Source organism: Panthera tigris, chromosome B2 (genome assembly GCF_018350195.1).
Source record: "Panthera tigris isolate Pti1 chromosome B2, P.tigris_Pti1_mat1.1, whole genome shotgun sequence".
Taxonomy (NCBI): domain Eukaryota; kingdom Metazoa; phylum Chordata; class Mammalia; order Carnivora; family Felidae; genus Panthera; species Panthera tigris.
Genome location: NC_056664.1, coordinates 22,715,185 through 22,733,436, shown reverse-complemented (window position 1 = coordinate 22,733,436; position 18,252 = coordinate 22,715,185). Strand labels below are relative to the sequence as shown.

The 18,252-nt window shown below is 43.7% G+C and overlaps 1 protein-coding gene across 18 annotated transcripts in view; it reads left to right on the top strand.

Annotated features, from left to right (window-relative positions):
* The window catches only part of FARS2 (phenylalanyl-tRNA synthetase 2, mitochondrial), a 532,053-nt gene extending 514,563 nt beyond the window's left edge, over positions 1–17,490 (top strand). For 12 of the 18 annotated variants that reach the window (XM_042985801.1, XM_042985798.1, XM_042985791.1 and 9 more), the window contains 2 exons: positions 16,258–16,626; positions 17,197–17,212. In XM_042985801.1, the coding sequence (XP_042841735.1) occupies positions 16,258–16,585 (328 nt within the window). In that variant the 3' untranslated portion in view covers positions 16,586–16,626; positions 17,197–17,212. Of the gene's footprint in view, positions 1–16,257; positions 16,631–17,196 lie in introns of all 18 variants that reach the window. The other 6 variants (XM_042985806.1, XM_042985810.1, XM_042985813.1 and 3 more) reach the window with 4 other exon arrangements.
* Positions 17,491–18,252: the final 762 nt, after the last annotated feature.

The window sequence follows — 18,252 nt, the reverse complement described above, 5'->3', positions numbered from 1 at the left end:
AGAGCAGGAGATCGGCTTTCCTGAGAGCTTACTCCAACTTGAAGCAATTCTGGGAATACCACCTAAGAGGGGGACTATCCCTGAAAACTGGGACATTGCAGACCTAGCTTTCACCTGGTTGTGATCTAAGCCATCATATTATTGTTGCTGGCTTCTCACATCCACTTTCTTTTTGAATTCAGTTTCCTTCCTAAAGTATACTTTCCGTAGGTCTTTCATGAAGGTATTGAGTGGTAAACTTTCTCATCATGTTCCACTTTGTGTGAGAGTGTTTTTATTTTGCCATTATTCTAGAATAATAGCTTAGCTGAGTACAATTAATAGGAGTTGACATTTTGTTGGTATTATTCCATTACCTCCTGACCCCTTCGTAGCTATTGAGAAGTAGCCTATTTCTTTCACTGTTCTTTTGTAAATTCTGTATTTTTCCTCTCTAGTTGTTTTCAAGGTCATCTCATTGTCTTAGGTGTTCTGCAGTTTCATTACAATGTGTCTGATGTAGACTTTCCTTTTATCCCATTCAGAATTTACTGTGCTTCCAGAGTGTGAGGATTTCATCAATTCTGGAAGTCCCTTGCTGTTATCTTTTCAGATATTGCCTCTCCTTCTTCTCTCTATATTCTTCTGGCACTCGTATTCTATCCTATGTTTCTTACCCTCTCTCCTGTCTTCCATTTCTGTACTTCTTTCTCTCTACTGCATTCTAAGCAGCTCCTCAGATCTGTCTTCCAGGTTACTAATTCTTCATTCAGCTGTGTCTAATCTGTTGTTTTAACCTTTCCACCCATTTTCAAATTATAACTGTGTTTTTATTTCTCTACATTTTTATGTAGGTCTATTTCAGACCTGCTATTCTCTTTTCATAATGTTCTTTCATATGGTTATTTTAAGTCTTTAAGTATTTGGGGCATTTTTAAATGTTTGAATCCATTTTTAAGCATTTTAAACACTTTTTAGGTTGTTCTTATATCTGAAATTCTTGGGGGTACTGATCCTTCTGCATTTTTTATCTAATGACTCGGGCATATAATGGGTTATTTCCTCATGTGTTCTGTAATTTTTGACTATGAGGTTATGTTCCTTGGAGCTTTTCCTGGAGTGATCCCATGTAGCTAACCTTCTCTCCAGAGCTGCTCTTCATGTTCTTCTGCCAGCCATCCTGGGGTTAACACCATTTCAGGACCAATTTTATGTTGACTTTTCAGCTTGAGGATATAAGGTACTGTATATTTTGGATCCAAAAGCCTCTTGTGACATAGGCCTGGGATTTTGATTCTCAGGGTAGACTACTTTGCATTGTTCTCAGAATCTAGGCAGAGACAAAATTGTTTTGCCCCTCTTTGTGCCAAGTGTATATTTTTTCTTAGTCTACTGTTTTATTAAGGATGCAGTCCTTTAGGGTACCAGCTTTGTGCAGGAATCCAGCTGCTTACCCAGTTCCAACTCCTTGCTTCATGTGGACCAAAGACTTCACCCCTATTCCCAGGTGGACATCAAAATATAAACTCTAGGTTACAGTAACTGATATTTCTCTCTACTCTAGACAGCTGAAGCATTAGGGAGATTTTCCCTTGCTTTCATGTTATCTATTTAGCTATTTTTTTAAAGCCAATGTTCTTATATGTTATTCAACACATCTGGGAGTATATAGCAGTAGGATTTTTATTTTATTCTGTCATCATTCTGGAACCTTCCTCCTTCACTGCTTTCTTATTCTGAGCTAATTGTCATGCATGGAAGAGACAGACATACTCTTTGGTCACCTGTCCCAGCAATCTGTCCAAAGCACACACTGCCCAACTCTGCATACTCAGTCCTTTGCCCAGAAAAAAAAAAAGAAATCAGCATGAAGTAAGGGAACCTAAAGATGTTGGACCACACTAGTTGTTTCTTCAAGGCATGACAGTGTGTCACGTTGCCCCATGAGCCCACAATTGAGGTGTCTTGATACTTTGCCCTTGAAATTAACCCATGGGCACTCATCAAATCTTGCCGAATTATTTATAATGGATAGAATTCAACTTAGGAAGACTGATTATGTTTCTCTCCAGTATACCAGAAATATAAGCTTGATAACATTATTTTGAAGTAAGAAAATATTTATTTTCACTGAATTTGAAAACAAACAACTGTAATTCAATAATATTTTGAAATGGCTTATTGACTTTGACTCTTATTTTATTAGTAGCTTTTTTCCAAGTTGCTGACAATGCTTTACTCACATGACTTCAGTTTTTTCCTAACTGAGGGACTAGTCAGGAGCAAATAGCATTGCTTCTGTCTTATTGAGACCTGGAGAGGTCAATGGATTTATCCAAGTAGGAAAGATATCTGGACCCCCCAAAAAGCTGTGTTGTACTGACCCCCCCTCCCTTGCCTGAAGCAAAATTGTTTTTTCATGGAAGTACATTTTAGGACTATTCCCTCAAGTTTCATCAAGGAAACAGCCTGATGAAACTCAGCTACTGCCTTGAAATAGTGATATGGTTGAGACATTGGCCACTAATATCACACAATATTCCCAGCCCAGGATTAAAAGCATAGCTTTGGAGGTCTTTGGACACCCAAATTATAATCCTGCATCTGTTACCTACTATTTGAGCGACCTGGGCAAGTCACTTTTAACTTCTCTGAGCTATAGTTTTCTTGTCTGCAAAATAGGAGAAATAATTCCCATTATGATAGGACTGGCTAAGAATTAAATGAGGTAATAATGCATGTAGACATACTTAGTGATCCATAAATCATAGTCGTTATTAATTTGAAGTTCCCTGTGTGGAGCCCCACCTGAGAAATTTCTTTTAGAGTGTTATGTTGGAGTAAATTTTGCTTTCTTAAAGAAGTGTGGTCTTTTCTCCTCTCAGACAGTACAAACCATGGAATTGATAAGGCTTTCTTTTCATTTTGTTTGCACATTCTAAAAACAAGTGTATTGTCTCCACTAGTTTAACTCACAACCTGCAGATCTGGGTTCTGTGTTCTCTAGGTTTGACTGTGTCTTCATCAGTCTCATACTCTCCCTTATTCTGGCATGTTTGTTTTTATTTTTTTGTTGTTGTTTTATTTTTTTTCCTCCACATTTTCTATTAATGATGAGAATAAAGTGAAACATTATGGTGAGTGGCACTGAGTACATAATAGATCATTCTTCCCTTTAAAATATTTTTTCTTTCTTGTTTCACCCTTTCTTTATACTTCCTCCACTTTCTCTGCTAAGTAATATTTACTAAGGAATATCTTTTTTCCTCTTTTGTGACAAAGTCCTAGTCCTGTTTCTGAAAGCATCCTGTAATTTTATTGGTTACTGTGATATCCCTGTTTAAAAGTTGCTAATGGTGACATTAACAGGCTGAACAGTGTGCCTAGGACAAAAAGATGAGCAGACCTGCTCAAGAAGGAAGCAAGTCCCCACATATTCTAGCTGTGACCCTCACTAAGCCCCTTCATCTCCCTGGGCCCATTCCTGGCTCTGCAGAAGGAAGTGACAGTGTCTGCCTGTCAGGATTGCCACGTAGATCTCAACCAATAAGATTGTGTGGGTCCAAGGCTTTGGAAGCTGCATCACTTTATAATTAACTTTTCTTACTGTTGCTACTATGATTAGTAACAAAGTATCTTCAATTTTACAAAGACTATGTGATGGCAAAGCCCAGAGCTTTCTTTAATTTTATCGATATGTGGAATTTAAGTACTGTTTTCATATAGATGTTACAGGTTTCTGTCAGTGTGGTTTCCTCATGTTAGCCTTCCGGGGGAATAGATGGTCTGGGATAGTTGTGTCTTTCTCTAGATGGTAAAAATAGATCCATTAGGAACATCCATGACTGTGGTATGACTATAACGTAGTACACCCAGCCAGTCCAGCAGCTTGACTTCAAGTAACACTAACCTGCCAAGTGGTCTGTGTTAAAGGCTATATGATGCTGTTTTGTTCTCCAAAGTTGTTTGGAACTCTTTTTTTTTTTTTTTAGGAATTTTTATAGGACAAGCCGTAGGCCATATCAGAAAATGTATCTTGTTTACTATATCACTGTGCTTTCTTTTAACACGAAATATTCAATTAGATTACCGTTTCTCCCCAAGTTTAGCACTAAATATTGTTTGGCCATTTGCAGGGATGAAATTTCCCTTTTATTATGGTATATTTAAATAGTCACTTGTTTGCAAAGCACTTTAAAAACCTACTATTTGTAACACTGTAAGACAGCTGTAATCCCTTCTATAAAATAGGGAAACTGAGGCTCAGAGCTGTTAAAGGACCTGTTAAGTCACTTGTCTTAGTGATAAGCTTTCAGATAAGAATCCAGGTTTCTAACTTCTGCAGCCTATCTGCTCTCTGCTGTGTCTTCCTGAATTTATACTGAATGGAAGCAAAGATTTCTCTTTATATAGAAGAATATGTTCCCCCAAATGAGCTTCAATTGTATTGTAAGCAAATTTCACTGTGATTTGTAAATTTTGAGATGAGTTCAGGCAAACCATTCATTGCCTCTCTGAGTTTTGCTTCTTATTGTAGAATCTGGGATGTTTTGTTTTTTAAGTTTATTTATTTATTTTTGAGTGAGAGGGAGTGGAGGAGGGGCAGAGAGACATGGGGGGAGAGAATCCCAGGCAGGCTCTGAACTATCAGTGCAGAGCCCAATGCAGGGCTCAAACTCAAAACCCATGAGATTATGACCTGAGCTGAAGTCAGACACTTAACCAACTGAGCCATTCATGTGCCCCTGGGGTGGTTTTTAAATTGCCCTCCTTGGAGCTTTGGGGATTCTGATGAGCCTCTGGGGAAGGAGGCTGCTGTGGGCAGGAAGCAGAGGCCGAGTGCATGAGATCCTCAAGCCCACTTTAACTAAAGTAGCTTTGCTTTAAGCTGTACTCTATATACCATGTAATTATAGGGAACAAAATTGAAGGGCATCACATGGGAGAGAGATTGGGGTTCTGTTGCTTAAGAAAAAAGGCCTGAACTATGGGACTCTCAGATGATGGTGCTCATAGTAATGAACCTGGACTGAGCCCATGAAGGCTTCATCTGAATGACATGCAGGATTGTTTTCTCCATGTTATCATGAAAACTGAGACTTGGAGAAGGTCAGAAATCTGACCGAGATCACATAGCTCAGAGGAGAAGCAGTTAGGATCTGAACTCAGACCATAGGGCCTGTATACTTGTCAGCCCCTCTACCAGAAACTCCTCCGATCACCACCCCTCACCTTCATTCTCCTGGTTAGTTCCTACCCTCTGTAGGATCTCAGCTCACTAACACTTGCACAAGGAACCTTCTCTGACCCACCCATCTGAGTCAATTGCCCTTTTTTGTAGCCTCACATACCTCTTCTTCAAACCCAGTAGTGTAGTTGCGATTTACATTTCTTCATAATTCTTTGATTAATGCCTGTGTCTTATGCTAGACTGTGAGCTTCATGAGGTCAGGTTTGTTTTGTTTTGTTTTTTGTTCCATCATTTGGTCCTCAATACTTGGCAGAATACATGACATATATTGGATATTCCCTTCATCTGTTGGATGGATAAATGAAATGAATGGATGGATAGATGGATGGATGGATGGATGGATGGATGGATGGATGGATGGATAGGCAGATGCATAGACAGACAGACATTTAACCTTAGAGACAGTGATGTTAAACATTACATGTGCTGCCTCCAACTCTGACTATCAGTGATCCTAGGAGTCCCTCACTAGGGCTGTCATGGAGCAGAACTGAGGACCAATGAGGACAAACATAGGAAGCACTTGTCAGCTCATTGTAAAGGGGATCTTGCTCTCAGCCTGTGCTGGGGAAGCCTGGAATGGTCTGCCCCAGAAGTACACCAACATAAGGCTTTATAGAAAGAGCTCAATCATGGGCCAGAAAATCTTTAAGGCCTATATGTCTTGGATTCTATGATTCCATAAAATATGTTGCTTTTACAATGAATCCTTAATCAAGATATCACTGCTATATTCCAGCCTAGAATGCGATGAACAGTGGGAGCTCATCCTGCCAACCAAGTCTCTATTTTGTCATTCTCTCCCTCAATCTCCCACTCACTATTTGTCAAGAGATGGTGCTATTAATTAGACTGAGAGAGTCCCTCCTCAAAAACATTTGCAAAATAACCGTAAGTCATTTGAAATGTATATAAATTTCTCTTTCCTAATACTTCCTTCATAATTATCTAGACACTGAGTCTTTCTTAAAGCAATCAGCACATTTGATCCATTACTTGCTAAAGAAATATAAGTTATACAACATAACACAGTTATGGGTAATTCTACTCATAATAATGGGATTGAGGATAGATCTATAGGATATTCCTTGGTTGGGTGGTTATTAATATCAGATCAGGGGGCACCTGGGTAACTCAGTCAGTTGTGTGTCCAACTCTTGATTTCGGCTCAGGCTGTGATCCCAGAGTCATGGGATTGAGCCCTGCATTGGACTCTGTACTGAGCATGGAACCTACTTAAGATACTCTCTTTCTCTTTCTCCCGCTCCCCACCCTCCTGCCCCCCACCCCTCTCCCCTGCTCACACTATCTCTCCCTTAAAAAAATTTTTTTTACCAGATTGGTGACATAATATACCATAATATCTGAGTAATCCTCTGTTGTTTGTGGGGAGTGAGACCTGAAGTTCACTGAGGACCAGACTCTAGATGCAATAAAACTGTCCAGAGCAGTTATAAGATACTGTAGAGACAAGATCCTGGACTCTGTTGTTTGGTTGATTGCTTAATGATGGATTTTTGTTTGAGGCTTCTTAGGAACATAAGACCCTCCTCTATAATCTCTACCCACCCTGCAGCCTCCTACCCTACCAGTTCTGTACTGTCTACACCCAGACCAGCCACTCTGAACTACTCACCTCTCCTCAACCTGTCCATTGCATGTTCATGATTCTGTCTGTGCCTTTGCAGAAATGACCCTTCCCTCTTACAGGGTCAATCACTTCCTGTACATGCTGTGACCAAAGCTGGCGTCCTGCCGTGGTTGTATACAGCCCTCTCCCAGCAAGCAGATCGTGCATCCTCTGGATACCTCTTCACTGGACCATTTATACCTGTAACATACACTCACCAACTCAGCGTTGAAATGGAAGAGGCAAAAAGATATAAGGAATGCCCCTCAGCCAGTCCTTGTGTCATTTTGCCAGCTAGATGCACCCCTTGACCTTCACCTGCAAAAATCCTAATCATACTTTAAGATCTAAATCTAATCTCTTCTCCCCTGCTAATGTTTCTCAATACTAAGTTATTTACAATCTATGTCGTTCATTTAACATTTAGTGTGAACTGCTTTGTCCTGTTGGTATCCTTTCATATATAAATGTCTTAAGCCCCAAGTAGATGGTTATCTAGCCAGTTCTTCTTTATATTATTTTGGGATACTTGTTCCCCCTCACACCACCACTGAGCTGTGCACAGAACAGCCACTCTGTGAATATTTGTGTGTTGATCAAGCAACTCGTATCTTGTATCTTCCACAATGTCTGCCTCATCACAGGATAAATAATTGCTAATCAATTGATTGAGTTGGAAATGTAGCACTTCACCCACCACAAATCTTCTGTTTTGTAACGTGAGTCATCCACCAAAGTGTCAACACGTTTGGGAAGCTGCCATGTAACAGTAGAAGAGTTAAAGTTAGCTCTGTTGACTCTGGCTTGGCAGACTAAGCCAGGGAGAAAAATAAAACCTCTTCCAAATTTTCCATGCAACCAAAAAGCACAGAGCTTTGGAAATCTGTGCAAAATGAACCATTACTCCAAGTTTGTTAGAAATGTATGAGGATAGCTTGGAAGATCATGGAATCATGGAAAAGAATTGTTCAAGTATGGTTAAATTCTCTGTTATAGCATTACGAGCAGGGCATCGTAAAAATTCATTTCTATGAAATGCAGGGCAGCTTAGGAGACAGGTTAATGAAGTCAAAGTGAGCCATCTGGGGAGGACGGGAAGCAGTCACGTCATACCCTCCAACAGTCTGCCACATGGGTGTCAGTGATCTGGTCGGGTTTTCGTTGTTGTCTTTTGTTTGTTTGTTCTAAATATAAATGTGAGTTGCCAACCTCCATTCCTAGTTATAGTCAACTAGGTTATTTGGGCCAACTCTCCTCGTCAATTTTTTTTTTAATTTTAATAAAATATACATAACATAAAATTTACCATGTTCACCACTTTTAAATGTATGGTTCTGTGGCATTAAGTACCTTCATACTGTTTTGCAGCCATCACGCCATCTGCCGCCAGGTCTTTTTCATCTTCCCAGACCGAAACTCTGTCCCCATTAAACACTAACTCCCCCTCCTCCCTTTCCCCAGCCCTTCGCTACCACCCTTCTACTTTCTGCCTCTGACTTCACTACTCTAGGAACTTCGTATAAGTGGACTTATATGTTTGACCTTATGTGTCTGGCTTATTTCACCTGATATAATGCCCCCAAGTTTCTTCTGTGTTGTAGTATGTATCATATTAGGGATCCGTTTTTACAAATGAGAAGTAGAAACTCTGATAATTCATCTAAGGTCACTTTCTGTGTGGCCCAAAGTAGAGGCTATTTAATATTTAGGTACATAATTAATAATACTAATTGTTAACTATAAGCCTGAACTATGCTAAACACCTAACATATATTATTTTCATGCAGTTTCTTCAAAAAACCCTATGAGTTCATTATCTGTGTCTTAGAATGAGAACCTAGATCAGAAATGAAGAACTGGCCCAAGGTTAAGGTCCTCTAGCTAGGCCCTCGTGGCACTGGCTAGTCTAGATCTTGTGCCCCTCCATAAGAGATTCTATTAGATGATTTCCCCAAATCAATTTTCATATGTATATACATGCATGTGGGGGGCAGGAACATGGGCCATGCTCCCCAGGAGGCGAGAGCATGAACACTGTCCCTCCTGAGGAGCTTAGCATGAGACACTCATTGGGAAGTACCAGGAGAAGTTACAGGGATTGATGGAAATAAAACCCTGGGGGTGTTTGGAAACTTCCCTGAGGACTTGACAAGTGTTTGATGTGAAAAAGCATTTCTTGCCTGCAAAACGTGTGTCTCTGAGGAGCTCTTAAGTTGCCACCACGCAAGATGACTGGGAACTGGGGAGGGGGGCGGGGGAGGCAGGTTTGAAAGCAGCTCTACTCAAGCTGCACCCAGCAAGTTCCTTTTTCCCTGGCTCTGACTCTCCCTCCATCAAGGCCTGGATTGGAGTTGTCTTTCCCAAGGCAGTAACTGTCAGAGGCACCATCTGGTTTGGTTTCTTGTGACTGACTCCCAGGAACAGAAATCCCTCTGGGAAGAAATCGTAACCACAGCAGTGGCAGTGACAGGCACTGCTGATGCTGGCTAGCTAGGAACTGGGGTGGGGAGGTACCTCACTTAGAACGGCCCACCAGGGAGCGTTGAGCCTACGACCTACCATTCTGAGAATAAGAAAAGCAGACCTCTTAGTTCTGGAAAGTGTGGGGGTAAGGGATGCAGGGCTAGAAAAGCGTAGTTGATGGAGAGGGGCTATAAGTTGTCCAGAGTGTCTGTTATAAGTCGAGGTCCACCTTCTACAAGAAGACTTTCTCAGTGGGCTCTACCAAGCCGTAATCCAACCTCATGAAGCCAATTCCCTTCCTTCTTGCTTTGATCATGAATATTACTAATGCATCTTGTGTTCATGCATTAGCCTGTCAAGAAATTGCCCGCCAGATCAGGGCCCCTTTCTCTTTCATTCCATGCAACTTGCAAATGCTGCTTGCTGGCTGGCTGGCTCCTTTCCTCTGCATGTGCATTTGCTTTAGAAACTTTTCTGTCCTCTGAAGTAACTGTTGGACTGTTAGAGCTGGAAGGGGGCCTCGAGCCCATTCAGTCCAGCCATCTCACTGGGGAGGCCACACAGATGTTGCTGGGGCTTGGACTAGGACCCGGGTCTCCTGCCTCCCACGCCTATATTCTTTCTTTACATTAAACCAGTGATATCTCTTTCAGAGAAAACCCCAGAGCAGTTCATTAGGAAAGTGATATAGAATCACTGTATGCTGTCTTATAATCAGATTTTATTTTCTCCTCTTTTTTAGTGTATATACATATACTAAATATATACTATATATAGTATATTATATATATTTATGAAATATGTATGTATATATGAAATATTGTATATATGTATACAATATATATACATATATTATTATACCTGTCCTCCTCACTGAACTTTCCCAGCCACAGCTAACCAATGTGCTCATGCTACCCTTGGCCACAGGTCAGATTCCAGGCCCACAAAAGGAGATTTCAAAGAAGGATGTAAGAAATACAGGTCATCCTCCCCGTAGTGCCATTACTCTCCTGATGCATCCTGGGAATAGGAGAAGGAGATGGGACAGACTAGGGGTTGAGCTCTCAGGGCAGTAGCCTCCATCCTAGCAGGCTCCAGACATGCCCTACTCAGCTGGCACAACCCCAGGAGTAGGGTGGTGACCCTCACTTCACAAGGGGTTAAGTAAACTGCCCCAAGTCACACAGAAAGCAAAGGGCAGAGTAGGGACTACAACTCAGGTCTCTAGGTGCAAATTCTGGGCTCCTCTGCATTCCACCAGGCCCCTTTTCATTCTGTATTTTCAGGAGCAGCCTTGAACAGATACTTCCTTCCATTCTCCTTTTCCCATCATCCTGTTCCCTTGCCTAAGCCAACCCCCACCCCCACCCCGTGAAAGCACTCTGCACCCTCCTGATGGTGCGTGGGACATTGCCTTGTGGGGCTTCCCACTGACCTTCTGCATGATACATGCAGGAGACACATTAAAAGTGAACAGGGGAATCCCTGTTTTCTTTACTCAGAAAATGGAACCCACCCCATGACAGCACCTGGGGCAGGAATTTAGAAAAAGACAGTGACCTGAGTAGAAGAGAGTATACATAACCTACACCCATATCCTCTGTGCTGTGTATAGGACAAGAGAGATACGCATTATATGTGTGACATCGCACATAGCCCATGATACTGGAAACAGGGAAACATCAGGTAGTTGTGTATCCTCAGAAGTGAATGAAAGGATCCAGTGTGAGGCTGACCCATGTGACAGACCAAATGGACATTATTGTGTTGAGTAGTCCCAGCACGCATAGGTGGCATCTGCAGTAACTGCTGGTGGTAAACGATCTACTCCAGGATGTGTCCAGTGGCCAAGAACATGAAGTAGCTGCTCTTGTCGCAGATGGAAAAGCCAACCACTGTGGGTGTTGCAGGAGCTGAGCTTTGGCTGCATCCCATGGAAGGGTTTTATTTCACATTTGGAAGCTGTCTAGTTGCCAGAGTAAACCAAGTGGTTGTGTAATAGAAGTAATCCAACCCTCACTAGCACTCAGACCCCTTGTCCCTTCTTTCCAGCGATGCTTGGTTAGCCCCACGTTCTTTCAGAGTCTATTGCTGGCACCCTGGGAACTGGAGCACAGCCAGTCACCTAGCAGTACTTTTGATACTTGTTAATTTTATCACTTATTTGGTCAGGAAGAAAAGAAAGAGCTAGGGCAGGATTCCTCTTAAACATGTCTGATTTCAACACTCCTCTACTAATCCAGACTCGATCATGCGCAGCACCCAAACATCCCCTTCCATAGGTTTAAGGTTAGTTAGTGCTTTGGGAGAAGGAGGCCTGAAAATACAGCCTCCCTGCCCACAGGTACACCCACCATGCAGCCCAGCGCTGCCACCTGCCCACAGGGGGCTGCCCCTCAGTTCCTGGGAGGGGGGCGGGCAGCCGGACACATAGGACAGCAGAGTTCGGTGCACCTTGGCAATCACACCGGAGCAGGGAACAGGACCCAAGGAGAAGTAAGTTTCAGAAAAAGTTCTGAGCCATGTTTCCAGCTTCATGAGCCAGGTTGGATCTCTGAGAATGAGAACTGAAGGGAGGCCAGGTAGGAAAACACAAAAGGTGGGAGGCTGGTTAGAGCAGCGAACCACAGCATCGTTCAGCTCCTCTGTGCGCGGGCAAGCATGGGCCGTCCTGTGTCCTTTTTCTCACCAGAGGTAAGCCCCTGAGTAGGCAGGATGATCTGGATCCCTTTCACAGGCCCTGGAGAGCCCAGCCTCGTGTTACATGAGTAGTCCCACATAGATGCTCACGGGGAAGCACCAGAGGAAAGAGTCGTTTGCTGAAGGAGGATGTGAGGTGGGAGTGCCGCATGGCTGATTTCAATGCAGCACCAGCCCCATCACGGAGATAAGGGGAACAGTCCTCCACTCGGGCTCCTCCCGGGTTGCTGCAGGACCTCTGCAGACCTCTGGTCCCCAGATGTGAACCTGTTGGGTCAGGACTCCCCTCACTCGCTTACCTCTGTCCAGCTCGGTGCCTGGAACGCGCTGTCTGTTCAAGAACTGAATCAGTCCTTGAGTTAGACAAGTGATAAGCCCTTGAAGCTCAAACATTCTCAGGTTCTCAATCCAAAGTCTCTGTTAAAAATCCAAGCTCCAACCAGTGACCAACTCATTTCCGCCAATATCCTAATGCAGTGAAATTCCAGCACCAAAAGAAATGTTTAGACTCTTCTTCAGACTTACTGTAAGGAAATTTGCCCTCACAAACTCCATAAGGGATTCTCATTTCTTCTGCCTATGACTAGAAGCTATCAGGTACAGAAGAGAGAATTGTCAATGTAGTCTCTTCTCTCTTTCCGGGAAGGTTTCTTGTCTGAAGGCTGTGCCCACGTGAGTCTGGGGGGAAGGCTTTGGCAGCTTCACTCTGCCCAGCCAACTGTGGGTGGACAGGAGCTGCGACTGCACCCCTCCCCAACCCCCCTTTTATGCTCTCCCTGCAAGCCCTCTTGATTTCCCACCAGCTGTTTGGCTTTGCAACACGCCTTTTAATGGCCCCATAAACAGGAAAGACCTTTTTTTTAAATTTTTTTTATTTTTATTGTTTTTAATTTTATTTTTTATTTTTTAAAATTTATATCCAAATTAGTTAGCATATAGTGAAACAATGATTTCAGGAGTAGATTCCTTAATGCCCCTTACCCATTTAGCCCACCCCCCCCCACAACCCCTCTAGTAACCCTCTGTTTGTTATCCATATTTAAGTCTCTTATGTTTTGTTCCCCTTCCTGTTTTTATATTATTTTTGCCTTCCTTCCCTTACATTCATCTGTTTTGTCTCTTAAAGTCCTCATATGAGTGAAGTCATATGATATTTGTCTTTCTCTAATTTTGCTTAGCATAATACCCTCTAGTTGCATCCACAGAGTTGCAAATGACAAGATTTCAGTCTTTTTGACTGTCAAGTAATACTCCATTGTATATATGGGAAAGACCTCTTAAAAAGCATCCATGTTCCAGGGATTCCCACTCTATGTCACAGTTATGCCTCATGTCTGGCTTGTTAGTCAAAGAGCAGAGCTAGAAAGGAACATGGGCTTACTCCATCTCTTGAATAGAAGGATTAAAGGCAATTCCCTTCTCAGTAGCTTGCAAGCCTTGTCACTTCTTAGGAAAAGTTAGGGTAGAAGGAAGAGGCTGGAGAAGGGAAAAGAAGACAAGGAGGAGTGTGGTGGAGTGCTCAGGCATGGTAGCTAATATTGGGCTCTGAAACCAAACTGCCTAGTTTCCTTGTGTGTATTTGTAATGAGGTGAAAATTAACCATTTTTGGGGCGCCTGAGTGGCTCAGTTGGTTAAGCGTCCGACTTCGGCTCAGGTCATGATCTCATGGTTCATGGGTTCGAGCCCCATGTCGGGCTCTGTGCTGACAGCTCAGAGCCTGGAGCCTGCTTCGGATTCTGTGTCTCCCTCTCTCTCTGCCCCTCCCCCACTCATGCTCTGCCTCTGTCTCTCAAAAATAAGTAAACATTGAAAATTAACCATTTTTGAAGTGGGCGGGTCATTGGCAGTTAGGACATTCTCGATGTTAGGCAGCCACACTACCTACCTAGTTCCAAAGCATTTTCTTCACCCCAAAAGAAAACCTTGTGCCTAATGTTAACCTTCACACTGCCAGTTATCTTACCAGCAAAAGATGCGCTTATTTGGAAATGACAAGAATTACAATATGGAACAAGCCAGCTACAGCACAATCATAAGCAAATCCAATAAACACAAGCGAAGAATATTATTTTGTAGAGAAGGAGGAAGTTGAGAGGGGTTGTTTTGGACAAAAGTTCATTGGAGAGAAGCAGGAGTTCAGGGTGATGGTGGTTTCTCACTGGCTGTGTTGCAGGAGTGGTTGATCTCCTGTAGGAGATGCAGTGTACATCCTTCCCTGTTGGGACCTGTAATTGACAATTGCTTCCTGTTGAGACTATTCTGTTGAGGTCTGTAACTGACACTTCCGTTGGAGTCTGTAGTTGACAATTCTTCTTGTAATTGACATTGAGTGGAAGGGCTCTCCCTCGTAGGCTCCCCTTCTAGCATCCCAGTCCCCTTTATTAATTTTCACACCATTAAGCGGTTTCTACCTGTACCTCCTTCCCCCACCCTCTGGCAACCGCCAGTCTGCTTTCTATCATGTGGATTTCCCTATTCTGGATATATCATGTGAATGAAATCATGCAGTATGTGATCTGCTGTGTCTGGCTTCTTTCACTTAGCATGTTTTGGGGGGTTATCCACATTGCAGCATGTATCATTAATTCATTCCTTCAATGACGAAATAATATTCCGTTGTACAGGTCCACCATATGGCTATACCATATTTTGTTTATCTATTAATCCATTGACGGCCATATCCACTGTTTGGCTATGAAAATTTTCGTACAGGTCTTTGTTTGAATACATGCTTTCAGTTCTTTTGGGTGTATATACCTAGGAGTAGAATGGCTGGCTCATATGGTAATTCCATGTTTAACTCTTTGAGGACCCACCAAGCTGTTTTCCACAGTGGCTGCACGATTGCATTCCCTCCAGATTGCCTGGTTTCAAATCCAGCCCTGCCACTTAGTAGCTGTGTGAACTTGGGCAAGTTATTTTGCTCTCTCTGCCTCAGTTTCCTTATTTTTATAACCATGACAAGAGTGCTAGGAATTCAGTGGGGTTTTGATGCTTACATGTGAGTTAATGCCTGCAAAGGGCTTACGGTGGTTCCTGGTACATAAGAAGCACTATATCAACGCTGCTCTCATTGAGTGACAGTGAGGGTCATGGCAGATAAAAGGTTGAGAAGCTTTTTGACCACAAAAAGGCCACATTGGGTGGTATAAAAGAATCAAAAGAGCTCTAATTCAGATACTTGGAGTTGGGCACTGAGGGCATCCCTCCTCTTGAGAAATCCATTGTCTTAACCTGGTCAGTGACGAGCCATGAGACCCTTCAGGTCTGTGACCCTGTAGTTCTCGGGGACAACCCACTCCTCAAGGATGAGGAGACTCATGACCAATTGCCAGCTCCACTGCTTTCAGTCCTCCCAACAAGCAAATGAGGACAGGAGTATGTCCTACCAACTAAAATCTTCAAAAAGAAGTTTCTAGAAAACAAAACTAAATCTTCTTTCTCTCCCCAGTGATGTTAGGAAAAGGCAAAGCTGGTTGATTTTCAGTTGAAGCTACTGAATTATCACTAAATATTCTGCCAAATTTTATTTCTCTCAAATTATAAAATTAATCCATATGTTTATGATTCATTTACACCTCACTCATCAAAATGTTTTATAAAAGCTGTTTGAATCCCGGGAATCCTTCTAGGGGCCTTCTGGGAAGCATATAGAGACAAGTTGATAAATTTTTCCCATTCATCTTTGGTTGGGCATCCCAGCATGCAGAGTGGCCATATTACAAACTCTTCAGCTAAGTAAAAGATGCCTGAGTGAACCAACGAAAGCACATACCAACAGTTGCCACAAGGATACTTTTGCCTCACACTCATATAGTTCTTCATAATTTGCAGAGCCCTGTCCCTTTCTGACTAGGTCTTTGCAACAGATTGGAAAGGTTGATGGTGTAAGTGCTATGCTGTTAATCTCTTTCAACAGAGGAGAAACTGAGACCCAGGAAAGGTGTGTCGTGGCCCAGCTGCCACTGACTTGCAGGGGGCCTCTGTCTCCCTCACTGGCACAGGGAATTAGGAGGCTAGTGGAGGTGTCCCCTGCAGTGGGCGTAACTTGACATGGCTGTGCCCCCCACCCGCAGGAAACCATCACACCCTTGCACCATCACCAGGTCACTGACAACCTGGGCCCCCAGATCCTATCACCACACTTGTTCTAGTAAATGTTGGCATCATCTTCAAGCATCTATGATTCCTATGCCCTCCTTCTCACTCCTTAACTAATTTTTCCTCCTCTAGAATCTTCCATCTCTCAGAAACTCAGGATGTTGCAGCCTCCTTCCTTGATGATGTCAAATTGAAAAAAAGGCCTGTCTTCTGCACCTGGGGGAGGCAGTGTGGAGTCTTTCCAGTGGCCACAAGAGGCCCAGTGCCACTGGGCATAGTTGGGCTGTACTTTCACAGTGGAACGCTTCTTAAGGACCCCAGCAGGGCAGGCCTTGCCTTTCCAGCAGCAACGGAAGGCCTGTCCAGTATACCTGAAACACACAGGCACACCTGTGGAGAAGCACGTTCACAGAGCAGCTGCACCAGGAGCTGTGGCTTCACGTGTCTCTGTGAAGACTAAGTTCTGCAAAAGGCCCCCCACTACCTGGAACTCGGAAGCATGTCTGTATGGCACAATTGTCTCTATGCTTTCCATGGCCTGTTAGAGGTGCAAACAGAGTGATACCCCTCAGCCTTTTAGGTGGCTAGAGCCCCCAGAGCCAATCCCGGCCTTGTGACTGCAGTGTGCCTTCCAAATATGTTTTCTGTGACATGAGAAAGGTGGAGGCTTGCTGGCCTTGGCTCCTGACCATCTCTGCTTGGCAGAGTCCCCTGAGGAACCGATAAAAAGCCCAGAAACCCAGAGCCCACATCCCACCTATCCAGGGCTTGGCCCAGGAAAGCAGACTTGTAAGAAACATCCTGCCCAGGGAACTTGAATGCAGCTAGTTCAGTGGGAACCAGCATTCTTGATTATTCAAGTCAGTGGTCTCCCAACCACCACCTCTCAGGAAGCCTGTAAGAGGTGCAGGCTGTTAGTGATGGTGATGTCTCTGTCATACCATGCCAGTAGGCCCCGGATCCCATCCTATTCTCCTCTGGGGTTGATCTGGTCAGAGCTGGCAACACCGTTCCTACAGGCGGCAGGCACGTCTGTCCCTCACTTACCTGCCTTTCTCTTCCATTCTCCAGGACACACAAGACAAGCCACTGCTACCGAATCACCTACCGCCACATGGAGAGGACCTTGTCCCAGAGAGAGGTCAGGCGTGTCCACCAGGCTGTGCAGGAGGCTGCCGTGCAGCTGCTGGGTGTGGAGGGCAGATTTTGATGGCACTGCTTGGACCAGGCTGCAGCCTCTCGGGACTCCAGGATTTGTGAGGGAGAAAAGGATATTGTTTGTAGGCTGAGGCATCAGTCATGTTTTGATAAATGGGTCAGTTTTAGGACTTTCAGAAAATAAAAGATCACTCTTGAGAGACTGTTGACATAGCATCTGTCTTTTATTTGGGAAAAGAGGAGGGAAATGGAACGATAATATAAGAGTTCCCTCCTATTCCTTTAAGAAATGCTTTGCCCGTTGGCACTTAGTGTGGTTAATTGGTCCCTGGGTTCCATTAAAGTGTAAACACCAGGCATGATTTCTTGCCTGACAGGCTCTTCCACCCATGTAATAAGTGAAGCCACACAAAGGGATATCACAAACTCAAGATACCAGAAGATTGTTTGAATCAGCCTCCGTACTTACTTTCTTCTCTTCATTTTCTCCTTTGCAAAGGGCAGGCTTCAAACAGGGCACTAATGAAATGCCAGGACCCCCCTCAAAAGTGAAGGCAGTCACATGTCTGCATGGGGCAGCGTATTTCTTGCTTTTCATAAACCCGTGGCTCAGAGTCAGGCTCTGGCTTCACTCCCTTCTGGCCCACTGGCGAGAAAAGAAAGGAGCAAGAGGCTGGGAAGCACGCAGGGGCCAGGTCCTTGAATCCCTGCGAGTTTGATTGCCTAACAGGAGGCCTCTGCTTCCGGAGACGACCTTTAAGGAAGAATACAGGGCTTTGATGTTCCCCCCTTTCCATCCCAAGCACTTTGTAGTCTGCCTGCCTCGCTCCTGACCATTTTTAATAATCAGATTCCATCCCTGGCATGATGCTGGAGGCTGATGGACGACCACAAGGGTTGGAATAAATATTTGATGAGGGGTGGCCATTATCGGCTAGCAGCATGGGGGGTGGGCAGCTGCTCTCCAAA